The 24,843-nt window shown below is 31.8% G+C and overlaps 1 protein-coding gene across 7 annotated transcripts; it reads right to left on the bottom strand.

Moving 5' to 3' along the window:
* Positions 1-4,931: 4,931 nt before the first annotated feature.
* Positions 4,932-23,852, bottom strand: LOC123302499 (segment polarity protein dishevelled homolog DVL-3). Of its 7 annotated transcripts, none has more exons than XM_044885445.1 (8): positions 22,950-23,852; positions 20,903-21,261; positions 20,341-20,512; positions 19,566-19,679; positions 19,301-19,389; positions 18,242-18,404; positions 13,038-13,124; positions 4,932-4,998 (listed from the first exon to the last, which is right to left on the bottom strand). In XM_044885445.1, the coding sequence occupies exons 1-8, from the start codon at positions 23,827-23,829 to the stop codon at positions 4,970-4,972; spliced, it is 1,893 nt and encodes a 630-aa protein (XP_044741380.1). In that variant the 5' UTR covers positions 23,830-23,852; the 3' UTR covers positions 4,932-4,969. The 7 variants fall into 7 exon arrangements, with proteins under 7 accessions (XP_044741380.1, XP_044741385.1, XP_044741383.1 ...); XM_044885446.1 differs by lacking the exon at positions 4,932-4,998 and adding an exon at positions 6,522-6,613; XM_044885449.1 differs by lacking the exon at positions 4,932-4,998 and adding an exon at positions 17,071-17,135 and having other exon boundaries at positions 13,028-13,124.
* Between the last annotated feature and the right edge of the window lie 991 nt (positions 23,853-24,843).

Below are 24,843 nucleotides of genomic sequence, written 5' to 3' on the forward strand. Positions count from 1 at the left end.
CTATATGCTGAAGTTAGTAACAATTTTTTTAACACCATGAAGTTAGTGGATTAACAAAATGTCACTCACAATAGACAAAAATAGATAGATGACAGATTAAGTGTTATCTATGAGCACAATTGATAAGCTTATATAATGATTGTAAATGAGAAAAAAAGCTAAGAAAAACCGTTTGAAATGTATCAAGTTGTTCAGTTTGAGTTTACTTATACCCAAAAAATTTAAGGGGCCTCCGAATTCTGAATCCGACCCTGGCATAAATCTTTGTCTTAAAATACCTAAAAAGTTAAAAAGGCAACTGGCGTTAAATTGCAAGACCTAAGTAATTAATTAACATCTGATTTACGATAAATTATTCGATCGCCAACCCGTTCAAATATCAAATTTTTCGTAAATTTCTGGAACGTTCTTACTTACCAAATGTCAAAATACAAAACACCAAAATGGCAGCACATTCAAAAATAACATAAAATAAAACATTTTGAATTTATTTAGTATTAAAATATCCTACTTTTGTCGAAATTCTCAACCATTTTGAGTTTCGTTTTCTGTAGTAATAATAATAATAATAATATAATTAAAACAAAAAATTTTTTTTTCAATTGGTTACATTGCGCATGCTTTGAGTTCTGTTCGTTTTTTTGATCATTAAATAAAATGAGATTTCATTAATAAAATATATTTTGACTTTAGTAATTTTTCCCGAAAACATTTGCTATAGCAATATACTCTCTTTCGGGAGAGAAAAAAGAAACTCCAAATTTCTATGAAACTTACGTTTGAGTCTGATAAGCTCAAAAGAGTGTTTGATATACGATCCAAATTATCGTACCCTAATTCCAAGCGATAATAGTAATCGTATAAATTGCTAAATTTCTCGTTTTTTTCACAGAAAGTTTGAATATTTTGCAGTATTTCCCAACCAGATTAATTACTAAATATTAGCTACTCAAAACAGATTATTTTCCCGCATATTCGATCAGTCAGAACGGGTTGTTATCGCTTTGTGTGTGTGCCTGTCTGTCTCTGACACCGTAGCTCTTAAACGGATGAATGTGTCTAGATCGAGGGAATTCTCAACTTTGTTTCAAAAAAATCGGTTTAGTTTGGAGAGAGTTACAAGGAAAAAATATTACTGTCACAAACGATTACGCCTTTTTTGACATAGGAAAAATAAATTGAACGAAAATCATTGAAATTAGTTGAAAAATATCCTGTCAAAGCAAATAAATCGATTTTCCCCATTGAAATTTGACGTGGGAAATGGTGGGGTTCAATATTGTATGGTTTCCCCCCAATTTTATTAGAATGTAGTACCCCCAAAAGAATCTCCAAACATGCAAGTTCACAGTTTTACGCATTCTATAACAAAATAATCTGGATGTTAGAATTCGAAATTTTATTTATAATTGATTTTGTATTCGATTTTTCTACTATTTCGATTTTTCTAAAATTCTGTTCACTTTTTAGAATGCCGTCGCAAAATGGCGCGAGACATAAGTCTAAAAAATTCTATTTTTGTCCCCTTCTAACTTTACAACCATGCAATTCAAAAATCTAGGTACTTCATATCTTTTCATTGTAAAATGTGAAAAATCGTGTAAATGCACGTCGTCGTAACAATTTTCACGGCGAAACTCAAAAAGACAAGTATTTTAGATGTATTTTTCTTATATTTGCCAACTTCAATGAGGTATACAGAGTATTATAAAAGTATTGGATCAGTAGAAGAACTCGAAAAAAATTATTTCAGAAAAAGTTGTATGCCAAAATTATAGAGTTAAACGAATTGCTTTAAATTGAAATCTTGAAATTAGCCTAGGCTATCGTATCTAAACTGATAAGAGATGGTGAAAAATTTCAAATTAGAAATCCATTCCTTGCAAGAAAAACTCAATAAACTTTCTAATTTAAAGTTAAGTTTTCCACTTTGAGATTCAAGATCTTAACTTAAAACAACTCTTTCGTTTCTAAAATAATTATTTCTCGAGCTCTTCCACTGTTTCGATACTTTTCGAACACCCCGTATATACTTAGGTATAAAAAAATTAAAAATTTTAAAGAATGAATGCATAGTGTGTGGCAGTATCGTATATAAGAATTCTTTTTTCATAAATAATTATAAAAAAATTTGAAAATTTATATTTACATTTTTTAAATTTTTATTTTTTTAGATAATAATTGTAAAATATATATTTTTTATTTATTTTTTACTTAAATCTGTTTTACTAAAAAATTTTTTTATTACTTTCGAAAATCTACTCATTAATATGCATGAAATACGCAATTCAGTCCAAACAAGTCCTTAATATTAAAGTTAGCGTTACAAATTGTTCTAAAAATATGTCCAAGTGAGCATCCAGGTACATTTAAAATATCTCTGAACGCTTCCTAACGTAAATAATAATTCGATCAGATTTAAAAGCGTCAATTAAAAAAAATTTACTTTCTGTAAAATATTTGTCAATTTATACTGTCCCGAAAAATAAGTGGCACACTTATTTTAAATTTTCTCGAAATTTTTCTTTCATATACTTAATTTTTTGTATAAATACTTAGGCACCCTGTACACGCTTTTAAGATGAATCTCAAATTAGTTAATAAATATTCTCAGTGCCTCAGTCCTGCGCATAAAATATTAAGGGAAGATCAAAACGTTTGAGATATTGATTCAAAAACTAGAAATGATTTTTCATTCAGATCCAATCATTTTTCGCCGAGATATACCTGTTTGAAATTTTCAAAAAATTAAAATATTTTTAAAAGTGCCCTTTTTTTGCGGGGCAGTATACCAAATTGTCAAATTGACGTCGAAGTATGCGCAATATTTTGCAAAAAGATCCATTGCGCGTAAGTCAACACTAATTCGACAATCGTCGACATACATCGAACACAGATAAGGATAGTGCGATTATAGGATGACGATCGAATTGTTCTTATTTCAAAAATTTCCTGACTGTTTTTGAAGTATTATAGTTTTAAATTCTTGGAAAATACAGAAATTTGAACCTTGAATCATATTCTGATAAAAAAACATTAAGTAAATCGAATTGTATAGTTTTTCTTTTCAATTATTTTCCCTGATCCTGAAAACCTTGATATTTTAGAATTTCCAGGTCAATCGTCACCCTATATTACATTTTTATAAGACTATCCTTTTCTACTTGTCCGTTATTTTTCTTTAAAAGTTTACACTGATCTATATTATTTTCTGGATAGAGGATTCTTAATAAATACAAAATAAACTTATAACTCTTTGAGCGGCAGACTTTTATGGAGAAAGATCGCTTAAAAGTCCATAATCAAAGCCTAGTCGTTTTCAGTCTAAGAAACACTTAGTAAACTTACTCTCTCACTTTTCATCAAAGAAAAAATATTCTATTTAAATAAAGCTGTCAAATTAATTAAACTAATAAAAGCTTATAATTAAGTATAAAAATTATACTAAATTATAATTATAAAAAAAGCTCGTTAGATGGCACAATAAGTAAAGAAATTGATTGTAAACAGATTGATTGTAATTAACGTAAATTATTTTGTGACACTATAAAATTTCACCATTGATTTCTATAGATTTTATGCGTTTAGAATGACGACAGCGCCAATTCAATGCTAGCGTATACACGGTGTTCTATAATTGTCTGCAGAACTTTCGCTTCTTGAAAAGCTGAGAAAAAAGAGAAGAAATTGTTCTTTACCAAATTTGGATCTGAGGCCTAATTTACGAGATAATTAACCTACTCTTACATTAATGAATTAGTAGGTTAATTATCTCGCAAAAACGGTCTCAGATTCAAATTTGGTAAAGAACATTTTCTTCTGTTTTTTCTCAGCTGATTCAGGAAGCGAAACTTCTGCAGACAATTATAGAATTCTGTTAGAGAATAGAGATCAATGAGAAAATCTTAAAAATATATAATCGATGTACCTGGATACGCCACCATGGTTAAAATTATTTAAAAAACACAACATAATTTTAAAACATTCTGTAATATGTATATACAGTAGAATCTTGAATAAATCGACAGTGACAGATTTAAGCGGTCGATAAAGGAGCATTTTCCGTGTAAATCTCCTAGTAGGCGAAGAGCCCATCGCTGAAAATGGCACCTGATAGGTTAAAGGGAATATATTATTCGAAAAGATAGTACTTATGTATGATAGTAATCTCCAACAAGTTGCGTCACTAGGCAACCATTTTTGGAATTTTTAAATTTTCGTGTTGTTAAAGAAGAACAATTAATATTTTTGTTTTCCAGCTTGTTTTGGGGCGACCGAACTTTCATTTTTTCTAGATGCTTGTTAGTGAGAATCATCAAATTAGCGCCCTAAATTTCATTTCTCTTTGGAAGATAATGACTCCACTTAGATAAAATTCACATATCGCTTATAACGATCATAATTTTACGGTCCCTGCAATGACGTTATATTTTTAATTCGAATTCCGTATCCCAAGTCTAACCAACGAAATTCTATTATTTAAACTCCTGCTCGTCCGTCTGTCTGTTTGCCAGCGAGCTGTATTTCATAAATCGCTGAAATTTGGAAGAATTGTGTATTAAAATTAGATCATGCTGGTATAGTGCATAGTGTTATATCTTATACGATGGTACGGAACCCTTCGTGTGCGAATCCAACTCGAACTTGACCGGTTTTATAACCATTGAAAATCGAACACCCTATAGGAATTTTCTCCCTGAATCTTCTGTTCTTAAATCTGCCACTGTACATCGACGTATTCTCTACGTCGAAAAATAATTAGAGATTCTATTGTAATATATAAAAGCTTGTTTTTTTTTTTTTCGTTTTTTGTTTGATTTTTTTTCTTTTCTTTATTTATTTTATCTAATAATCACAAGAAATATATGAATAAATATATATTTCTAAAATAATAATTTAAAATTAAAAATATAACGATTAACTGGGATTTTTTGAGTATCAAATTTTTTGTTTTTTCGAATCCGCTTAACTATTTTATTTGGTAATCGATGAAGTCCACTGTAAATAAAATAGAAAAATATTTATCTTCAAAAGAATAATATGAACATTTTTTTTTATAGCAGAGTGGCGATCGAATTGTTTCTATTAAATTCACAAACTTTTCCATGATTATAGCAAAATTTCCCTGACTGTTTTTAAAGTATTAAAATTTGAAATACTTTTATTCGAAAAATCGAGAAATCTCTATTTAGTGTCATATTCTAACCACCCTGACATTTCCAAGATTTCCAGGTCGATTGCCACCCTGATATAGAAATAAAAATGCTGAAAAATTGAAATCGAAAAAAAAATATATTCCAAAAAGTAACATACAAGCACTTTCTCGAGTTTCTAGAAAGCACATCAAAAATTCCGTGTATGCGTGTGAAAAATGAAAATTCATTGAAAAATATTCGCTGTGTACATTTATACATACACATAAAATACATTCAAAACGCATGCGAAAAAAAAGACATGTTTTCCGAGTGGAAAATCTAGCTCAAAAAAGACATGAAAAATGTTTGAATTATGAGTATCATTAAATTATGAACTTAATACAGGATTGTTTAATCGATTTTTGAATAAATTCATTCGCTGTTAATAAGGTTGCTTATAAGGTTAAATTAATAAAGAGGTGAATAGCATAAACTTCCCTATTTCATCTCGAATATGATTTTTATTCAAATAGAAAGCAAAAACTTTTTCCCGATTTGCAATTTTCTAAGGGAAAAAATCGAAAAATCATTTTTCTGGTTTCAGATTTAAATAAAGCTCAGTATAAAAGTTAAATTCGACCCGAAAAATAAAAAAATTGAGATCATTTGACGATTAAGCGAGTAGTTTTTAAGAAAACGATAGCTCGAGATGATTTTTGAAGTTATCTCGAAAAATAGTAGTCCAATCGTTAAAAGAATCCGATTTTTATGTTTATTGGGTCATGTTTAACTTATAAACAAATTTTTTATCAAATTCTGAAACAAAATTTTTGCGCTGAAAATCTTGATCAATATTAGGCGGTTTTAGACAAGATAAAATAAATCGGCTTTTCTCTAACAACGTGTAAAATTTGGCCAATTTAAATAATCCTAATCTCGAAAACTTACTACATTTTCTGAAATGAAATTGTGCGTATGTAGCTACAACTTTAGTCCGAAAACCTTTTTTGATCTGACCCCTCCTCTCTACAAACCTAGACTCAAGAAATCAGAAATTTCCACGTTCTATTCAAATTTCACGCTTAAAAATGGCCATATATTTTTTTCCTTGCCAGCAAAATGACCCAGAAATTCGTGATCAGCGCTCAATATTACCCCTTTAAAAAGTATTTTCAGTCATTCGCAATTTTTTTCGAAATGGGCTCGATTTTGACAACTAAGTGACTGGCTTACTGCACTATATTAAGTTCATAATTTAACATTAAAAAAACTGGTCACAAAAATGAATGGAACAGTGTTGGATTTAAAAAAATGTAATTTCTAAAGTGTATATCCTTACCTTTTTCTATGTTTGTTAAAATAATTGTACGTATTAATTTTTTTTTTTTAAATATAATATATATGTATAAAAAAGTTAACATATAGATATATTGCACTGTGCGTCAAAACACCGAACTATGTTCACAAGTAACTCAAAACTGGAAAAAAAAAAACAAAGAAATGTGATCAAAAAATTAACATGAGAAACGATGAAAAAACTTAACAAAAATATTGAGTGCCTTAGCGGTTTAAGCATCACCGTCGAAACTCCGAAAAAACTCGAAGTATCGATGGAGTTCAAGCGGTAGAAAACGCGAAGTTTTATGTGCAGTTGCGACATGAGATTTCTACGACCTTTTCGGTGGAGTATTGGCGATGTTCTCGCGAAGTATGAATGGTTTCTCTGAAACCCCGCGGAAGAACCGACAACACTCCATGAATACTTCGTTGATACTTCGTAAAACGACCGCCATAGAAAGAAAGATTCCACGCCATAAAAATTTCGTCTTGTAACTGCACCCAAAACTTCGCGTTTCACCGCTGAAACGCTGTCTAAACTCCACCTATACTCCGTGAAAACTTAACAAAGGAGCATACTCCATGGAAAGTCCTACTTTCATCAGAATTTCGACCATGTCATCAAAACCGCTAGATTGATTTTAAAATAAAAGTAACAATGAATGAATGAAATGCAGAGGTGGGGGATGAGGAGTCTACTTTTATGTACAGAAAGGCCTAGCACAAATTCAGACGCAGCTTGGTGAAGTGAAATAACGTAGTTTTACATAGATGGAGGTCAGTGGGTACACCAAATTTATTAGTTTGTTTATTGATGCAGTTTGTACACCGTAAGTTTTTATGTAATCACGACGTACTAAGGTTGTCAACTCCAAATTCCAGGAAATTGGAAGATAAACCAGGAAATCGGGAGATAGTCAAATTGCTGTACGATATTTGTGATGTAAAGCCGATTTTTTCATGATCATTTTCTAACTGTCAAATTTACCGGAATATGAAACAAATAACAAAAAAGTTTCTTTATATACATGTTGATCGAGAGTCGAGAAAAACTGCACGATTTCTGGAACCTACCGACGAAGAAGTGTCAACCCTATGACAAACAAAAGTTACCTGACATCCATCTACATAAAACTACGTCACGTCATGTCCCCAAGCTGCATCTAAATTTGCGCTCGGCTGGAAATAATTTAGGCAAAACTAGGCAAGCATTACGAAATTATGTATCCAGAGTGTCGATCGTATTGGTGATTAGAAATTCCTTGACTTTTTTATGATAATTTGAGATTGTCCTATTCGAAAAATATAAAAATATTGCTCCGAAGCACGACTGGAGTTTACATCTTAAGTGTAATCTCAAAAAACCCGAAGACATACCATGTACGTTGGTTGAGTACCTATGTAGTCATTCTGTATCGCTGGGTAATAACTACACTGTGTGCTGTGCCCGTCATGTTATTGTCAGTTTCAAACATGATGATTTGTCGACAGCACGCAAGTATACAAGTTATACACACGCATTTCTAAAACTTGAAAGGTGGACACGATAGGTTGCGAACCAAAAACGTAACGACGTGATTCGATCACTTTTTACTGCTCGTATTTTTTTCTTACCGGACGCCTTTTATGAAAATCGATTCCCAAGGAGCAAACTATTAAACTTCAAAAATATTACGTTAAAACTTTTGATTTGTATATTTCCTGAAATATTCTGCCAAATATAGTATCACAAAGACTAACCCCCCCCCCTTATAATTTCCAAAAAGTTTGAATTTAATTGACAAAGAATGGCGAATTTCATGTTTACTCGAAACCCCTCTCTATCCCGCTTTCTTATCATTTTTCGTCTAGCTAACCAGTAATACCCCCTCTCCTCTATTTGGTTGATGTATTTAAAGAAACCAAAGCTTTTACTGCAAACAACTCGGAGCATTTGGAAGTTTATTTGGGGGTGATTGCTTGGGTATGAATTATATATTATAAAATTTGAAATAAACATATCTTGGCAGGGATCGATTTCAAGCACTCCTAAAGACCTCTTAAAGTGTTGATCAGTAGCCCTAGAGAGCATGGATTCGAATCCTACCAGGATATATAAAATTTTACATGGAAATAACTTAGAACTATCAACATGGATTTGCGTAGGGACAAGAATTTTCTTTTCGCCTAAAGTTTTAAAAAGCATTCAAAATGGAGGATGATGATTACTTATGAACGATTATGACAACATGAAGAAAATAAATAATGAGAAAAACAAAACAAACGAAAAAAAAATACCCAAAAAAACTAAAATAAAAAATTAGTAATAATATATATTTTTAAAAATAAAATTAAATAAAACTTTTTTTAACATGATGCTTAGGAATTAACTATGAATACATACATAATTCTAGTAAATTACTAATAGACCAAGAGCCAGTCAACTTTTTTGGAGTATAAAATTAGCCAAGGTTGCAAGCAACTATTGGTCCACTTTCACAGCTGATGTCTTCGGATATATTTATAAATATAAAATTACTGAACGGCCCCGGGAATCGCTTTTTATCAATTACAAAAATTTTCCAAATACCATAATCTTATAGAAAATAAAAAACTCTGACCTGGAAGGACAAATTGCTTGCCAAATTAATGGAAGTTATAGGAAAATCCAAAAAAAGATAATCGGTTTTCTATAGCTTCCACTCATTGCAAAGAGTGGAAGTTGTAAAGAGGCAAAGCTGTAAAATGCACTTTCAGATCTCAGTTTTTCATTTTCTACAAGCGGTCTTGTTTATTTTTACAAAGGATCCCGGACACAATACACTGATTTTTAATTTCGGTTCAAATTTTTCGAAAACTATAGATTAAGGTTGTTTTGATTATGCTGATCAAAAGTTTTCATAGACTCAACCCTCAAAAACCCTTCCCTTCCGAGCTACAGCAATTCAAAAATTTGTCTACATGACATATTGATTTTTGGCTTCAGTTAATTTTTTTTTTTTGAAAACTGGATTAAAGTAGTTTTGATCATGCTGATAAAAAGTTATTACGAACTCAACCCTCAAAAATTATTCTCTTCCGAGCTAAGGCTCTTCAAAAGTTATGCCTAATGAAGGGTTCAAAAGGGAAGGGTTTTAGAGGGTTGAGTGCAAAAAAACTTTTGATCAGCATGATTAAAACTACCTTAATCCATAATTTTTTTTAAAATTAACCGAAATCAAAAATCAATATCTCATGTAGGCATAACCTTTGAAAAGCCGTAGCTCGGAAGGGAAGGGTTTTTGAAAAATTTTAACCGAAATCAAAAATTAATGGGTCCTTTTTGTAATTGATAAAAAGCGATTCTTGGTCCTCCAATTTTATATTTTAAAAAAAATCACCAAATGAGCATCGATAAAAACGTGTAACACTAGTTTTGGCCTTGATAATTTTGTACTCAAAAAAAGTTCACGAGTTCTTGGTCTATAAAATAAAATTATTTTTTCTTTTGTATAGCACATGCGTGGCAAATAATTATTTCTAAGAATTAATTAAAAAATATACACTGGTTTTAATTATGCGCGAACGATTCTAACAAACAAAATTCTTGATTTTGTTTTAATAATAGTTAAAACAATGATGCCATTTTCAGCCAAAAAAATATAGGTTATGTCGAAAACATAAAAAATACACTTCACGAAACTAAAAGCGCGATAATTTTTTCTTCGTAAAAAGTATAGAATATTTGGAGGCGAGTAACTTTGTTATCCTTCTCCTTTTTGGACTCTCATCTTTTAAAGGACCCCGCACACAATACATTGATTTTTGGTTTCTGTTAAAATTTTTTGAAAACTATGGATTATGGTAGTTTCGGTTATTCTGATCAAAAGTTTTTATGAACTCAACCCTCAAAAATCCTTCCTTTTCGAGCTACGACGCTTCGAAAGTTATGCCTACTTGGGGCTGGAGCTCGGAAGGGAAGGGTTTTGAAGGTTGAATCCATAAAAACTTTTGATCAGCATAATCGACTAATTTGAAGGGCCGTAGCTAGAAAGGTAAGAGTTTTTGAGGGTTGAGTCCATTGGAATCAATGTATTGTGTGCGGGGTCCTTTCTTACTGTCATGACAACATTTCGAGTCTTACAGTAAATTGAAGCTCAGTTTTTATCCCTTAACCATAGAAGAGCCCAAACGGATCACGAATAACAGAGTTAAATACCTGCAAATATTGTGTATTTTTAACGAAGCAAACAAAGCTTCTCGCTTTTTTTTAAGCGTACTTCATGAACTTGTCTAAATACTAAATCTCGTTTAGATTATTTTCATCACATTGCTGCCATGTTTTATTAATTAAAGGGTAGTATTGCCCTAATAATATTGAAGCTCTTTCAAAAAGAAATCATATTATTTTTGACTGGACAATATGGCAGAAAATTAAAACGTTGTTTTAACTATCAATAAAAGCCGATTCCATGATAGAAAATTCAACAAATACTCTACAGTTTTAGCAAAAAAATTTATCGATGAATAATTGAAAACTTCGAATAAACTGTGATTAAAACTTAACATAAACAAAATAGCCTCTCAAAATATCCAAAATTTGTCCGTATGGCCCACAATAAAAAGCACCCTGTATATGCAGGGTGCTTTCATCCAAAGTTACGAATAGTGATCGATTTGATTCTTCCATGGTAATACTTGATTGGATCGAATTTCCCGTTAAATAATCTCTTGTGACCTTTCTGATTTCATGTCTGATAAATATTTTTCAATTATTCACAATTTTCATAGAGCTCTTTTCAAATATAACGAACCTCAAAAATTGACACGTTTGAATTTGTTCTAAAAAATGCGCTGAAGTGAAAGAAAATTTTGCCGAAAAATCACAGTGGACATTTTTCCAGAAATTTTGAATTTAATAAGAAATTTCCCAATTCTTAAAACATATAATTTATAAGGTTCATTTCCAAGGTTCAAAAAGAGCTCCACATTCGAATTCACAGACCCATAACAAAAATTTTAGATTACATGAAAAAAAAAACACAAACTTTCTAAAAATAAAATTTTTACTTATCTATGTTTTACAACAATTAGAAAAGGAAAATTTTGGGAAAAACAATTTCGTTGCATCTTCGCGCGCGCATTTTTTTCATGCAATCAAAATATTTTTATGTTCTCTGTAAGGGAAAGAAAGATTGCCAAAAAAAAAAATTAAGACACAAAAATGAGATAACATGCAAAAATTTTTATAAAAAAAAATCCAACAAAGAACATGCACAAATGTGAGGAGTTAATAAAATTTTTGTAGCAACGAAATTGTTAAACATTCTACGATCCAAAATATGTAAGCGTAGATCCCCCCGCTCTCTCCATCACTAGACAGCCAATCCGACATATCATATTTTGATGTTTACTTTAGCTAGACAAATTTGGTCGTTTAAGAAGGACTTTCTCATTTGAAATTTTACAAAAATTCATAGAAACGCTCAACTAAAATCTTATAAAGAAATTCGAAGTAGAAAAAAGTACGTATAAACGGAATCTGAATCGAAGCCTCGTTTTCCAAATTAGTACAACGTTTTGCTCGTAGCCTACGTGACCGATTTTTAAAAAGCAAAAGGTTTTCGATTCGTTTATAATAAAAACTAGACAATCAACCTCTAAAAAGTTCGAAAACTATCGATCCTTTGTTTGTACGGGGGCAAATTCACCCCAAAAATAGATTGTATTTTGAAATTTTTAGACACACTTGTATAAAACTTTTCTAAATGAGAAAGTCGCCTTAATAAATCGAAGCTGTTTAGTGAACGAGGCTCAAAAATAAGAAACTCGGGGGAGGGGTGTAATACTTAAATGATCCCCCTTTCAGCATTTGTACAATTAGTCTTCTAGAATTCTCAATTTTTACCATGTTTTCTAAGAGCTTGTACGACTAAAATATTTCGATTGATTTCCATTAGAATTAAAGACAGATCGGATAAAAAATCTACACATACACAAAGTTCTTAAAGTAAATATATTCTCGTCCAAATAAAATACGACATATTAATATAAATTAGCATATACAGGGTGTTCTGTGATTCGATGGCTATAGTTTAAAAGTTTTAGTCAAATTTAATAGTGCACATAACTCCTTAACTGTTGGGTTTTGGACAAAAGTATATAGGGCACTTTCGACTTCAAATTATCAAAAGAATACGCTCTTAAACTATGGCCATCGAGTTACAGAACACCTTGTATAAGTATCGCATTTTTTTTAACGCAAAAAATACATTCTTAAGTTTGACTTTGACACTTTTCAAAAAAGCTTATCCCAAATTTATCTGAATTGTACAAACCCTGAGTTTCTCTAACAAAATCATTATGCAGGAAAATCTAAATCAAAAAGATGATAAATAAAACGAAAACCTACTTTTCTGATTTAGGTTTGCCTCAAAAAATTAAAAACGATTAGCAAAACAAACAAAAAAAAAAGTTGGAAAAACACAACGGAAAATCAAAAAAAGTAATAGCACAAAAAAACAAAAGAGTGATAAGTCTACTACATGACATCTACAAACATTTCGCAAGGGTTACCCATTGCTAATTTAAAACTGTGACGGCTACCATTTATATCTTGAGATTGTTGATTTTTCTGATGATTTTTATCTTGTCCGCTTGTAAGCATATGACCGCCCCCGATTAGACCTCCACCTTTTAAGACATAACACAAATGAACATTGATCAAACATTTATTCCTTAAATTAAAAAAAAAAAAAAAAAAAAAACGCATAGCAATTCAATCATACTTTAAACCACCAAAATTTTTACACCAGCAAAAATATTTGGTAATTTATTCGTTCATAACATTTTTGTTTCGTAAAATTCAAATTGATGGGTGCGTTCAATCGATACGAGTGCTCGGTAAAGAAACTTAATGTTCTCCGGACAATGGCGACCTCATATACAAACTTATTTTTTTTCTTTCCAAACGCTCGTAACGATCAAAATCAATCAATAAGTTTAATCGATTTTGGATTTAAGAAAGTTCGCCACAGACTTATATTAAAAATAGACCGGTAATGTGATATTTCTGTCTTAAAATAGCTCGGTTTGTTTCCGAAAGCTCGTAACGATCAAACGCAACCAGTAAATTGAATCGATACTGGATTAAAAAAGTACGCTACAGACTTATATTAAAGATAGATCGCTAATGTTATATTTATGTACGAAGATAGCTTAGTTTGTTTTCTAAACACTGGTAACGATCCAGCGCAACCGAATCGATATTGGATCAAAGAAAGTAAGCCATAGATTTATATTAAAGATAACAATCACAGAATCATCTTTAATATATGAGGGAGAGTGGTTGGGGCTGAACACTATACGATAATAAGGCCCCTATGACAATGAAAAAAATGTAAATATTAGCAAATCCTTTTGTGGAACTTTTAATCCGTGGGTGCGACCAATCTTCAAACCACGGTGACCTCTTTTTGATAAATCCAATGGTCAACAATATTTAATCTTGGGTTGGGGTTTAAGAGTTTCCTGGATCGCGGGACTCTGAGGACTTGCCTTCAATGTTCAATGAATACGAGGTCCCTGAGCAAGCATTGTTTGTCCTTGATGGTCGTCAACAAATTCTATTTTATATTTAATTCCAAACTTTCTTATCAGACTATTCTCGGTCTAAGTTAATATAAGTCTTTGAAATAAACCCATTATTTTCTTTATACGATTCAAAGTCTTATTTTTCTGATTTAACACGATTTCAAGGTCATTTTCTATCAAGCATGCGCATACTGAAAAGAGAATATTCAACTTATATGTGTTGAATCTCAACCAAATGAAAAATTCCGTTAAAGATAACGCATGCGTATGGCATTCTTCTTAAGGCTAGCTTAAAGATTTACTTCAAAATGATAAAATTTTGAATTGAGAATTTAGAATAAGTCGCTGTTATTTTTGAATGTGCTACCATTTTAGTGTTTTTTGACAAGAATGTCCTCTGTTTTGACATGTAGTAACTAAAAGCATTCCTACAAAACACTAAAATTGCGGTACATTTAAAAATAATATCGAAAATGAAACAGTATTAAAAATTATATACAAAATACTCCCATCCTTATCTAAGTTTTTGGCGTCATAATAAGCAATGCTCAAGTGCTTTCTTGCTCATGAAACAAAACACAAACGTACAAAATGCACCCATACCATTAAAAAAATATAGAATTCCTCTATTAACATTTAGCACAATCAGCGTCAGTGAAGAACTTACTAGAGGAATTCTGAAAAAAAAAAAAATTCAATACATAAACGTAATTTATGAAAACTTAAGCAACTTCCATTACGTGTATGTATTATAAATTGTCTGAAACATGTATAAAACAATGATTGATTTATGACCAGCATTTCTTAACATGATCTGCGATTATTAAATTTACTGCCCTTCAATAGACCTTTTCATCGATTTACTTTCGATATACTGCACGAAACAAAAAAATAATCGTTTTATAAAATAAAAAGGTCTATTATTTTTGTTTCGATAATTTCGGGTACGTTATAACATTAAAAATTTCGCACAAATCTTAAGTTAAGAAATATTGATTTCTAGTATTGGATTGAACGACTTTGATTCAATAATTGATTTAATTCTATAAAATGCAGCAAATTCGTTAAATAATCGATTCATTTTTGTGAAAAATGAATCAACTCCAACATATTATTTCTCTAAACTGTTATATCCTGTCCACGCGAGATCTTCCTTATTCCTTTATCAAATTCTATGTCTAAACATCTCACGGTCTAAAAATGTACCATTTAGGTTAAATGTACCGGTCTAAAAATTAACCATTCATTATGGTCCGGGAACGGACTACAAAATCACTTGACCCATTGATAACCGGCTCAAACTTTGTAATAAAGCGGCTATCAAAAACGTAAAAACAATGGGCTATGGCAACCCTACTAGACCGGGGGAGAAAGCGGGAAATTTGTAACTCCGTATTGAAATACCAACTTTACCCATAAGGTTACCTTTCTTAAAAGGTTGTTATACTTTATCCACAAGGTTGACCTGGCAACCTATTATTTCTTGAAAAGGTAAATTGAAAGCTATAACTTCATGTGAAAATTACCCAGTAAAGTTGGTATCCCAATATGGCGTTACAAATTTCCTCCTTCCTCCTCCGACCTGGTAGAGTTGCTCATTATTTTTACAGGTTTGATTGCCACTTTATTACAAAATTTGAGCAGGTTACCGATGAGTCAAGTAATTTTGCAGCCCGCTCCCGGAACATTATGTAATTTGTAAATCATATCTGTAATAAAATTGCCTATACATAAAAGAAGGTAAATTTTTATACCACTCATATATTATTTTTCTAGCCTGTTTCTAGCCACGGCCAAAAAGATCTAGGACAAAAAGAATCACCAAAACGGTTCATTTTCATTAATTTAATCAATTGGTGAATCAAATTTGTTCAATCCAAAAAATTTTTAGGATTGGTGGTGTCTTATAAAACTAGATGTAAGCAACAGTGAATGATTTATGTGGTATAAATAGTAAATATTTGCCCTCTATCGATAATTTTTTTTACTTTATCGGTATTTCGATCTGAAAACTATTGAAAATAAAATCAAATAATTTGAAATTACAAAAAAATATCACTAGAGGTCATTTGAATGACTGAAATTTCAAATATTATAAACAAAAAACAAGATGATTTAATTTGGTAATCGCTGTACACGAGCTTAACAGACTGAAGTTTCGCCCTTAGAAATAAGTGGAAACAAGAACTATGTATAATTCTTCAATATACAGAGTATTCCAAAAGAATGTATATGTTACAGTAAAAGTTCATTCTCCAGTAAGAGTTGACTCTACCTAGCTAAAGTCGACTGTTACTGATCTTTTCAGTAGAAGTTGATTGAAATCGAAGTGTTAAAATTTGATCAACATTTACTAGCCAGAGTTAACTTTAGCTAGATAAAGTATACTCTATCTGTCTTGAGATAGTAAAAGTTGAACAATTTTTACAAGGAAACGTTCTACCAGCTAATAAAAAGAACAAATAAGATAGAGAAAACCTCAAGTGTACATGGAAAAGTTTAAAAAAAAACTAATGAAAATAACTTGAGCCTCTCGTTAATATAATTTGAAGTAAATGATTAGCGTAAAAATTTTCTGAGGATCAGTGAATGAATGTAATCACAGGGTGAACCAATAAGACGAAAAATCTGCAGACCCGTGCTAATTCAACCCCATTAAAGACATGGTCAACACGTGGATGAGTGAATGAACGCAATCACACAGAAAAGCTATTAATTTTTCCTCAAAAACACGCAGGGAAATGGCTTTCTGTGAAACTTTTTCTAACTCACCCTAAAATGTTCTTTGGATCATTCTGATCAAAAGCTGTCACGTCCACAAAAATTTGTAACAAGTAGTTTTCGAGCTACGGGCGATCAAAGTACGAATGTAATATAGTTTTAGTATATGACTAGGAAAACAGCTTTCTGTGAAACTTTTGAAGCTCCTTTTTTTAGCTTTATCAAATCATCTTGTCATGATAAAAAAAAAAAAAAACAAATTAGCGCAAAACACAAAAAAAAAGAAAAATGAATGATAATTTATAAATATATTAAAATGATTTACAGTAAAACCCATCTGTGATCTGAATCCTCCAAATTATGACATCACACAAAATGTTTTTTCTTGTGCTGTTTGATCCCCAACACACCCAAAAACACATAAAAAACAAATGCCATGTAGAAAACACAATGCCCATTCGTATTACACCTAGGATCAGGGCGTAGTCTTTGATATTCATTTGTAAACGGCTGGAAAGGACCCCGGACACAATACATTGACTTTTATTTTCTGATAAAATTTTTTGAAAAATATGGGTTAAGATGGTTTTGATCATGTTGATCAAAAGTTCTTTTGAGCTCAACCCTCAAAAACCCTTCCCTTCTGAACCCTTCATGTAACCATAACCTTTGAAGGGCCATAGCTCAGAATTGCCTTGATGTTCGTACTACCTTAATGAACGCCTAAAAATATTAATGCTACGAACAAAATTTTGGTATATGTGTTCATGATATCACCTAATTAGTCCATTTCCGATTGTCTGTCCGTCCGTCTGTTTGTCTGTCGACACGATAACTCAATGACAATAAAAGATATCAAGCTGAAATTTTTACAATTATTCCGTAGGACCCATCTTGTAAACCGTTAAAGATAAAACTAAAGTTTAAATGTAATAAATGTCCCTTATAAAACAATAAACAACTTTTGTTTGAAACATTTTTTCGAAAACATCATGGTTTACCCGTGAGGGTTCCAATTACTTTGTGTGTAAGAGGGGCTGTCTTTATTTTCTTATATGAAGTAAATGTATACATGGTATTTCAACAATTAACTCAGTCAATTGTTTGTTTTCATTTGTTATTTCGTAATTTTTGTTCGCCGGGATGTTTTCACCTGTCCCTTGTCTACAATACTCGACATTCGAGTACATAAAATCAAAATGACTTCTCTGAAGATTTATTTTGAACCGATTTTACTGTATTATTTGTGCAGGGTCATTTCTAGCCGTTCTAAAATGAATGTTAAATACTACATCTGGCACTAGGATCCATATATGGATAAAAAGGTAGACACAAAAAAGTAGAGACATTAAATGAAAGTGATTGATCTGATTCGATTGATTTGATCACTATTTGTTAATTTATACCTACAAAATCTGTTTGACTGTAACTTACATAATTATTGTATTTTAACAATCGTCGTAGTGGCTGACATAGAACAGTGTTTTTCAACTGACCTTTGCCGGTGCTCTTGTCCGATTCAGCTGAACTTCTACTACCGCGTCCAGATGAACCGTTACCATTGTTACCACTACCCCCACTACCGGCAATCTGTGTTGCTGTTGCAACTGTATCTGTTTCGGATACAGTTGATGCAGTTGGTGTACCAGATTTATTTCGCTGAAATTAAATATATATGTTTGTATTATAATATGTCTGTCTGTCTGTCAGATAATTGGTTTGGAGCCAATTTGAATTCCACTTTGAATTCGATTTACATTTCTCAGGGTGGTGATCGAATTGATCAGTCGAAATTCCCTAACTTTTCCATGATTATAGCAAAAATTTCCTGACTATTTTTGAGGAAACGTTTACTAAGGTAAATCGAACCCAAAAACAGAGATTTTATAGGTAAAATTAAGAGAAAAAACTCTACAATTGGGAATAATTGCCAGGCCGCGAAATTTCAACCCACTAAAATCTCTATAAGTGAAAACCAGGAACCTCTATATGAGAAAGTCGTTAAAATCTTTGTAATACTAACAAGACAGATATGATCTGAGTACGATCGTAGACGTTCCGAAAATTTTTATTGTATCAAAGGGCCTCTATGAGCAAAATTGTTGTGGTTATTACAACACACTGGCTAGACAGCAGACACGCTGAACACCTGGAGCTGACAGTGTATCACGATTACTGCAGAGCTGCCACAGTGGAGAAGAGGAAGAAACGGTGTCTCATCTTCTCTTTCACTGTCCAACTCTTGCCTTCTTTCATAGCCTCTTCTGTTCTTAAACAGCTCTAAATGGTTCATGAAGTAGTGACCAGCCCTTTTACGGTATCAGAGTGTATCCCACCCCAAGACTGTCATTTCACAATATAGGCAGCGCAATTTTTATCAAAGCGATCAAAAACAACGACTGATATTACGATGTGAAAGTTATGAAAAAGACTCCTTCTTAGGCAATGTTTAATTTTAGTTGAACTCGGAACAGCCTTTTAAAATGAAATTGAAAAAAGTGTTACTCCTGATAAATGCAGAAAAAATTCTAAATAAAAATAAAATGAAAAGAAACCTCTTTTAGACTGCCTTCACTACTTGGAGAATCATCTCTACCCCGATGATATCCATATAAAGTAGGTTCTTGGGAAATTCCTCCACCACCTGAAATTAAAGAAACAAAAGTTGAAAAATGCAAATTCTTTCATTATCGCTATACAAGAATGGGCTCCAGTATAATAAAAGTGTTTGCGCACAACGTCCGGCTATTAATTTATAACTAATCGAAACTTTTTTGAGGACCACTCTATAGAATCCAAATAAACGATTGAATAACTTACCGTAATAACTAATTGGTTGATATTCAGCTAATGGATTATAACAACTGGCTGTATATCCTCCAATAGCGGCATGATGCGGTAACGGACCTACAGAATCGTTATCGCCATCTATACCTAAATTAAAACATTATTTGTATATTCAAATTACAAACAAAACTCGAGATTTTTATGTCAGGGATGAGATCCGTCCGTTTTGATCAATTATATGCTTAAGGTATGTGATATTCGCACGACAGGTTGCGTATAAAACTTAATTTACAAAAAAAGGGACTGTAATAAAACTTGGTTTTAATGAGTTAGTTTTTATAATAATTTAAGTAGCCAATTGGAGTTTTTTTTTTGTAGTAATTTTGTATTTAGACACTCCTTCCATGTTGATAAAATACATTCTCTGTTTAATTGTTTTATTGGATGAATTTTATTTTAAGGAATTTATTTTTTATTAATTGATTAATATAAGAGTAGGTTAATTATCTCGTAAAAAAAATTTTGTAAAGAAAATTTTCTTCTTTTTTTTTCTCAGCTTATTCAGGAAGCGAAAGTTCTACAAACAATTATCCTGTATATCAATGAGATACTGAACATCCTGTATATCAATGGGATACTGACAGACGAATACACTTTATTTTTGTTAATATCTTTTTACTCGTGAAACATTTCCAAATTGGCTAACGTAATAAATTTATACCGTGACAATAAGCGAACAGTCAATCTAAGTCCATTAGATCTAGGTATCTTATCCCTGACTTTTAGAGAATCTCTGTATTATACGTACCGATACCGCCATCTAGTGTTAAACTAGACATGGCACTTGTACAACCCTGTAGCGTCTCTAAAGGCGCCAAAGTATAGTAGCATTGTTCACTAAATGACATTTTATTCACTGTATGACGTATTAGACCTGCGCGTAACATATGTGCAGCATATTTTCTCGCATCTCGCCGTTCCTGTAAAAAAAATTACAAAATTATTTCTCAATCCAAGGGATATGAAAAACCCCAGATACATTATTTTTGGTTTCGGTTAAAATTTTTTGATTATAGATTAAGGTAGTTTGGATCATGCTAATCAAAAGTTCTCATGAACTCAACCCTCAAAAACTGTTCCCTTTCGAAATGAAATCCTTACAGGGCTCGATATTGCTCGAATTTCCCTAGATGTTTTATTGGATAATACAATAAGAACTATTTTTGCAATTTTTTAACTAATTTGAGCTACGAGTTATCAATAATTGAGTTCTTTACTTCTTGGAAAATGCAATTGCCTCGATTTCCCTTCTCTATATCCGCGCTTGAAAAAGGGTTTTGGATGATTTTCGTATAATGAAAATTATTTACCTGTAAACCTTGTACATTCGTAATTAACCAATCAACTAAATCAGCACCGATAAATGCTTGTGCAATTGTTATTTTAAGCCACATTCGATCACGTATCTCAAGACCACTGTTTGGTGCAGCCATTGCTCGGCCAACTGTTAACATATCCGATGATACACTTAATGGAACTACTCCACTGCCCATTGGTAACAATGCCGAATCCGGTTCTTCAATAATTGTTGAACTAAGACTTGTAGAACTATGTGGTCGCATACCTAAATGTGATGGTTGTGAGGATGCGTGTACGGTATGTGCAACCCATGCAGCTGGATCTATTGGTCGTACTGCTTCTTCGGATACTCGTGGTATTGTAAAATAACCTATAACAAATTTATTAGATAATTAAAACAACCGTTCAATTGTAACATTAATAATATTATTATGAAACTAAATTTTTACATTTATTTCAAATTTTTGTGTACTTCATATAAGTAAAAATTGCTCATACATGATACTTTCAGTAACTTTTGTTACCTCAACACACAGAGTCCGAAAAATAATTAGGATTCTGGATTCTGTGTCACTGTCAGATAGCTGATGCTATAAGAAGTAATTTAGGCTACTTTTATTTTAGAAAGAGAATTATGGTTCCGTAGCAGTAAAGCCCACGTTCGGACAACGTCCGAAACTGTAGGATTGGTTTTAACGGCGCTATCATTGGCAGATAGCTGATGTTATAAGGAGTAACTTAGGCTACTTTTATTTTAGAAAAATAATCGAAGTTCCGTAGCCGACAAGCCAACGTTCGGAAGGACGTCTGTCGAGTTCGCTAGTCCTTCATATATAATTTTGTAGAAGGTTATTACAATTAACTTTGATTTCAAAGTCTTAGAAGTCAAAACTAAAAAATCTAGGTAAGAATAATAAACTCATCCTCTTCTGGATGTCAAGGCATGAAGCAGACAGAAATAAAGCAGAAGCTGAATTGGTAAAAAAATTAACACCGACTCCGTAAACGGGACCCTAGCCTTTTGCTTTTGGAGGATATCCGGAATGGTAGGATATCAACCAAAGAAAGTCTAACTAAACTAGGTCGTTTTGTTTACCGATTTCCTCACGAATTGAGATTTTTTTGATATTTTGTATACCCATTTTTTTCTTAATTAAAATTTAAAGAAATATCCATCAAATAATTTAAAATAGAAGCTGCTCAGAGCTGTCCGATTTATCCGAGTATGAAAGAAATAATCAAAAAATTTCTTTATTTACGGAACTTTGAAGAAATTATGTTGATATCGGCAGTCGAGAGAAACTAAACGATTACTAAAGTCTCTCGATTAAACCTGGTAAGGTGGCAGACAGCCTTACTCAGATTATCATATCGTATAAAGACGCCACGGATATCCGTGCCTATAATTTATATAACTAATATACAGGGTGGACCATTTTAATCTATACACCTACATATCTCGTTTTGTAGTAACCCAACCAAAAAATAATTTAAACAAAAGATGCACAAAAGTTACAGAGCTTGATGGAGGACATCATGTTCTGACATCAAATTGGACCTAGTTCTTCGGGTTTCTTTAACATCCAATTTAGATCCTTAACGGTAAGAGATAAAATAACACTTTAAATTAGAAAGTTCATCCTATAGAATCTAAATAGGTTATTAAAGAAACCCGAAGAACTAGGTCCAATCTGATGTCAGAACATGATGTCATTCACTTTTTTGCATCTTTTGGTTAAGTTATTTTTTGATTAGTTAACTACAAAACGAGTAGATATTTAGGTGTATAGATTAAAATGGCCCACCTTGTATAATATATCCGTGCCTATAATTTCAAATACGGATATCCGTGGATATACAGTTAGAGTCACGGATTAAGAATATCTCCTCAAGTTGTTTCACACTTTGATCCGCGGGTTGACTATTCTATTTATGAGTTCATCCTGTGGTCTACCTTGCGATCCTTAAAAAACACGAATATCCGTGGTGGTTGGTAATAGCAGCACTCAAACTGTAAACTAGCCCTGCAAAAGAATAATCTGAATACGATAAAAATACCTTTTGGTTGTGTATCCCAACATTTGGCAACGACTAGTTTAATTGGTTGAGCTGGCCTCTGTACCACATCCCTCAAGACTCGCACTGCTTCATCATTCGACATATTCTCAAAATTGACATCATTTACTTGCAAAATCATATCACCAGGTTCAATACGCCCATCTAAAGCTACAGCACCACCTTTCATAATACTTCCAACATAAATTCCACCATCACCACCACGATTCGATTGTCCCACAATAGAAATACCCAGAAAATTAACCGTATCCATATTTAACGTAACCGTAATTATATTTAAACTCATTGTTGAATCCGTTATACTCGAATAAGAACTAGTGCGTGACATTGCTTGTAATCTAGGTTTTCGTCGTCGCTGGGGCCTTTTTCTTCCCGAAACATGTAATCGACTCATCGAAGAACATTCCGTAATTGCTGATTCCGTTTCGAGAAAACTCGTTGTATCCAATTCAGAGCTAAGCACCGACGCTGTATCATGTCGTAATCCATTATATTTATGTCGATTCCTCGAAGTTAATCTTGAACTAGCCACACTCTCTGTCTCAGTTTGTGAACCGATAACCGGTTGTGTTGGATTATCCGTACACTGTGATGCACCATCGGATTGATTCGAACCTTCTGCCGAAACCAACCAACTAACAACTCGTCCATTAAAACATGGTAAATGAGCTGAATCCTCACAAATTTCCTCTTTCACAACACCGAAATCTTTATCGATTGACTTGAAAAAGAATTTATAATTTGGGCGATTTAACACATTTTTAAAATCAAGTAACGTGACTTTTTCAGGACTAACATTAATTTTAACCAAATAAGGAGTGTCTTCATCATCGATATGATAAATAACTTTGGTTTCAGTCATTTTTGTGAATTTTGTTTCAGTCAAAATTTATAAGCACCATTTTATTAAATATTATTTCTAAGAGTATTATTAAAAAAATATTAAATTAATTTTCTTTAAAAAATATCATCATGTTAAAACCATTTTAATTTTTTGTTTTATTGAATTAAGAAAAAAAAACAGTCATTGTGTACTTTTTTGTAGTCTTCGAAGAACTTAAGATGAAATGTACACTTTCGAACTTAAAACTAAATCTCAGTTCAATATATTTTAGCACTGATTTTATTTCACAATTTTTATCAATTCCACACAGTTTAAGGTTTTATTGAATTTCTTTTCGATTAAAATATTAAAAGTTTTTTTTTACACTGTCTAATTTAACTGTCATATGTAATGAGGGGTATTATAAGGAATATATAAATCAGCCATTTTGTCTGATAAATAATAGACTTCTATAAATATTAAGTTAAAACATTTTTTTTTACTACTTTTTCACTTAATAATTTTTATCAATTTTCTTTAATCATGTTAAATATATTGTAATTTATTCGTTTGTTTATAGAATTTAATTGATTCGTATTTTGATTACACAATTTTTGAATGATTTAGTTTACTTGTTTTTATAATTTTTTTGGAGTTGAATGTCTAGTAATTAGTTAATGCTTTGAACTCTATTGAATTGTATATATGTATATATTATTATAGGCCAGTGGCTTTAAAAATGTTTTGTTTTTCTTTCAATATTGATACTCATAAAATTTCCTGTAGACAAATAAAAATTTTTTGTTGAATTCATAGTAAGCTACTCGCTGATTGACTTCAAAATCTTAATACAAACCCAATATAATATCAGACGAATTAATTTTCAACGCTATTTTTAGTTCCAGAAATCAAATTTAAGGAAAATGGAACTAGTTGCAGAAAATGCGTTTTTCAAAGCACTATATACTAATAAGTCTCCGCTTTAAAAATCATTCGATTCTTGTTAGGGCGATAGAAAGAAATTTTGGATTTCATCGGACTCCGCAACAAAAA

This window comes from Chrysoperla carnea, chromosome X (assembly GCF_905475395.1).
Source record: "Chrysoperla carnea chromosome X, inChrCarn1.1, whole genome shotgun sequence".
Taxonomy (NCBI): Eukaryota; Metazoa; Arthropoda; class Insecta; order Neuroptera; family Chrysopidae; genus Chrysoperla; species Chrysoperla carnea.

Bases quoted from the DNA above. Each gene is read 5' to 3' on its own strand.
- LOC123302499 (XM_044885444.1), bottom strand. From the start codon at position 23,829: ATGACTGAAACCAAAGTTATTTATCATATCGATGATGAAGACACTCCT. The intron at 19,680-20,340 runs GTACGTATAATA...GTTTTAATTTAG, and splicing joins AACACTAGATGGCGGTATCG to GTATAGATGGCGATAACGAT. The intron at 18,405-19,300 runs GTTTCTTTTCAT...ATTTAATTTCAG, and splicing joins GTGAAGGCAGTCTAAAAGAG to CGAAATAAATCTGGTACACC.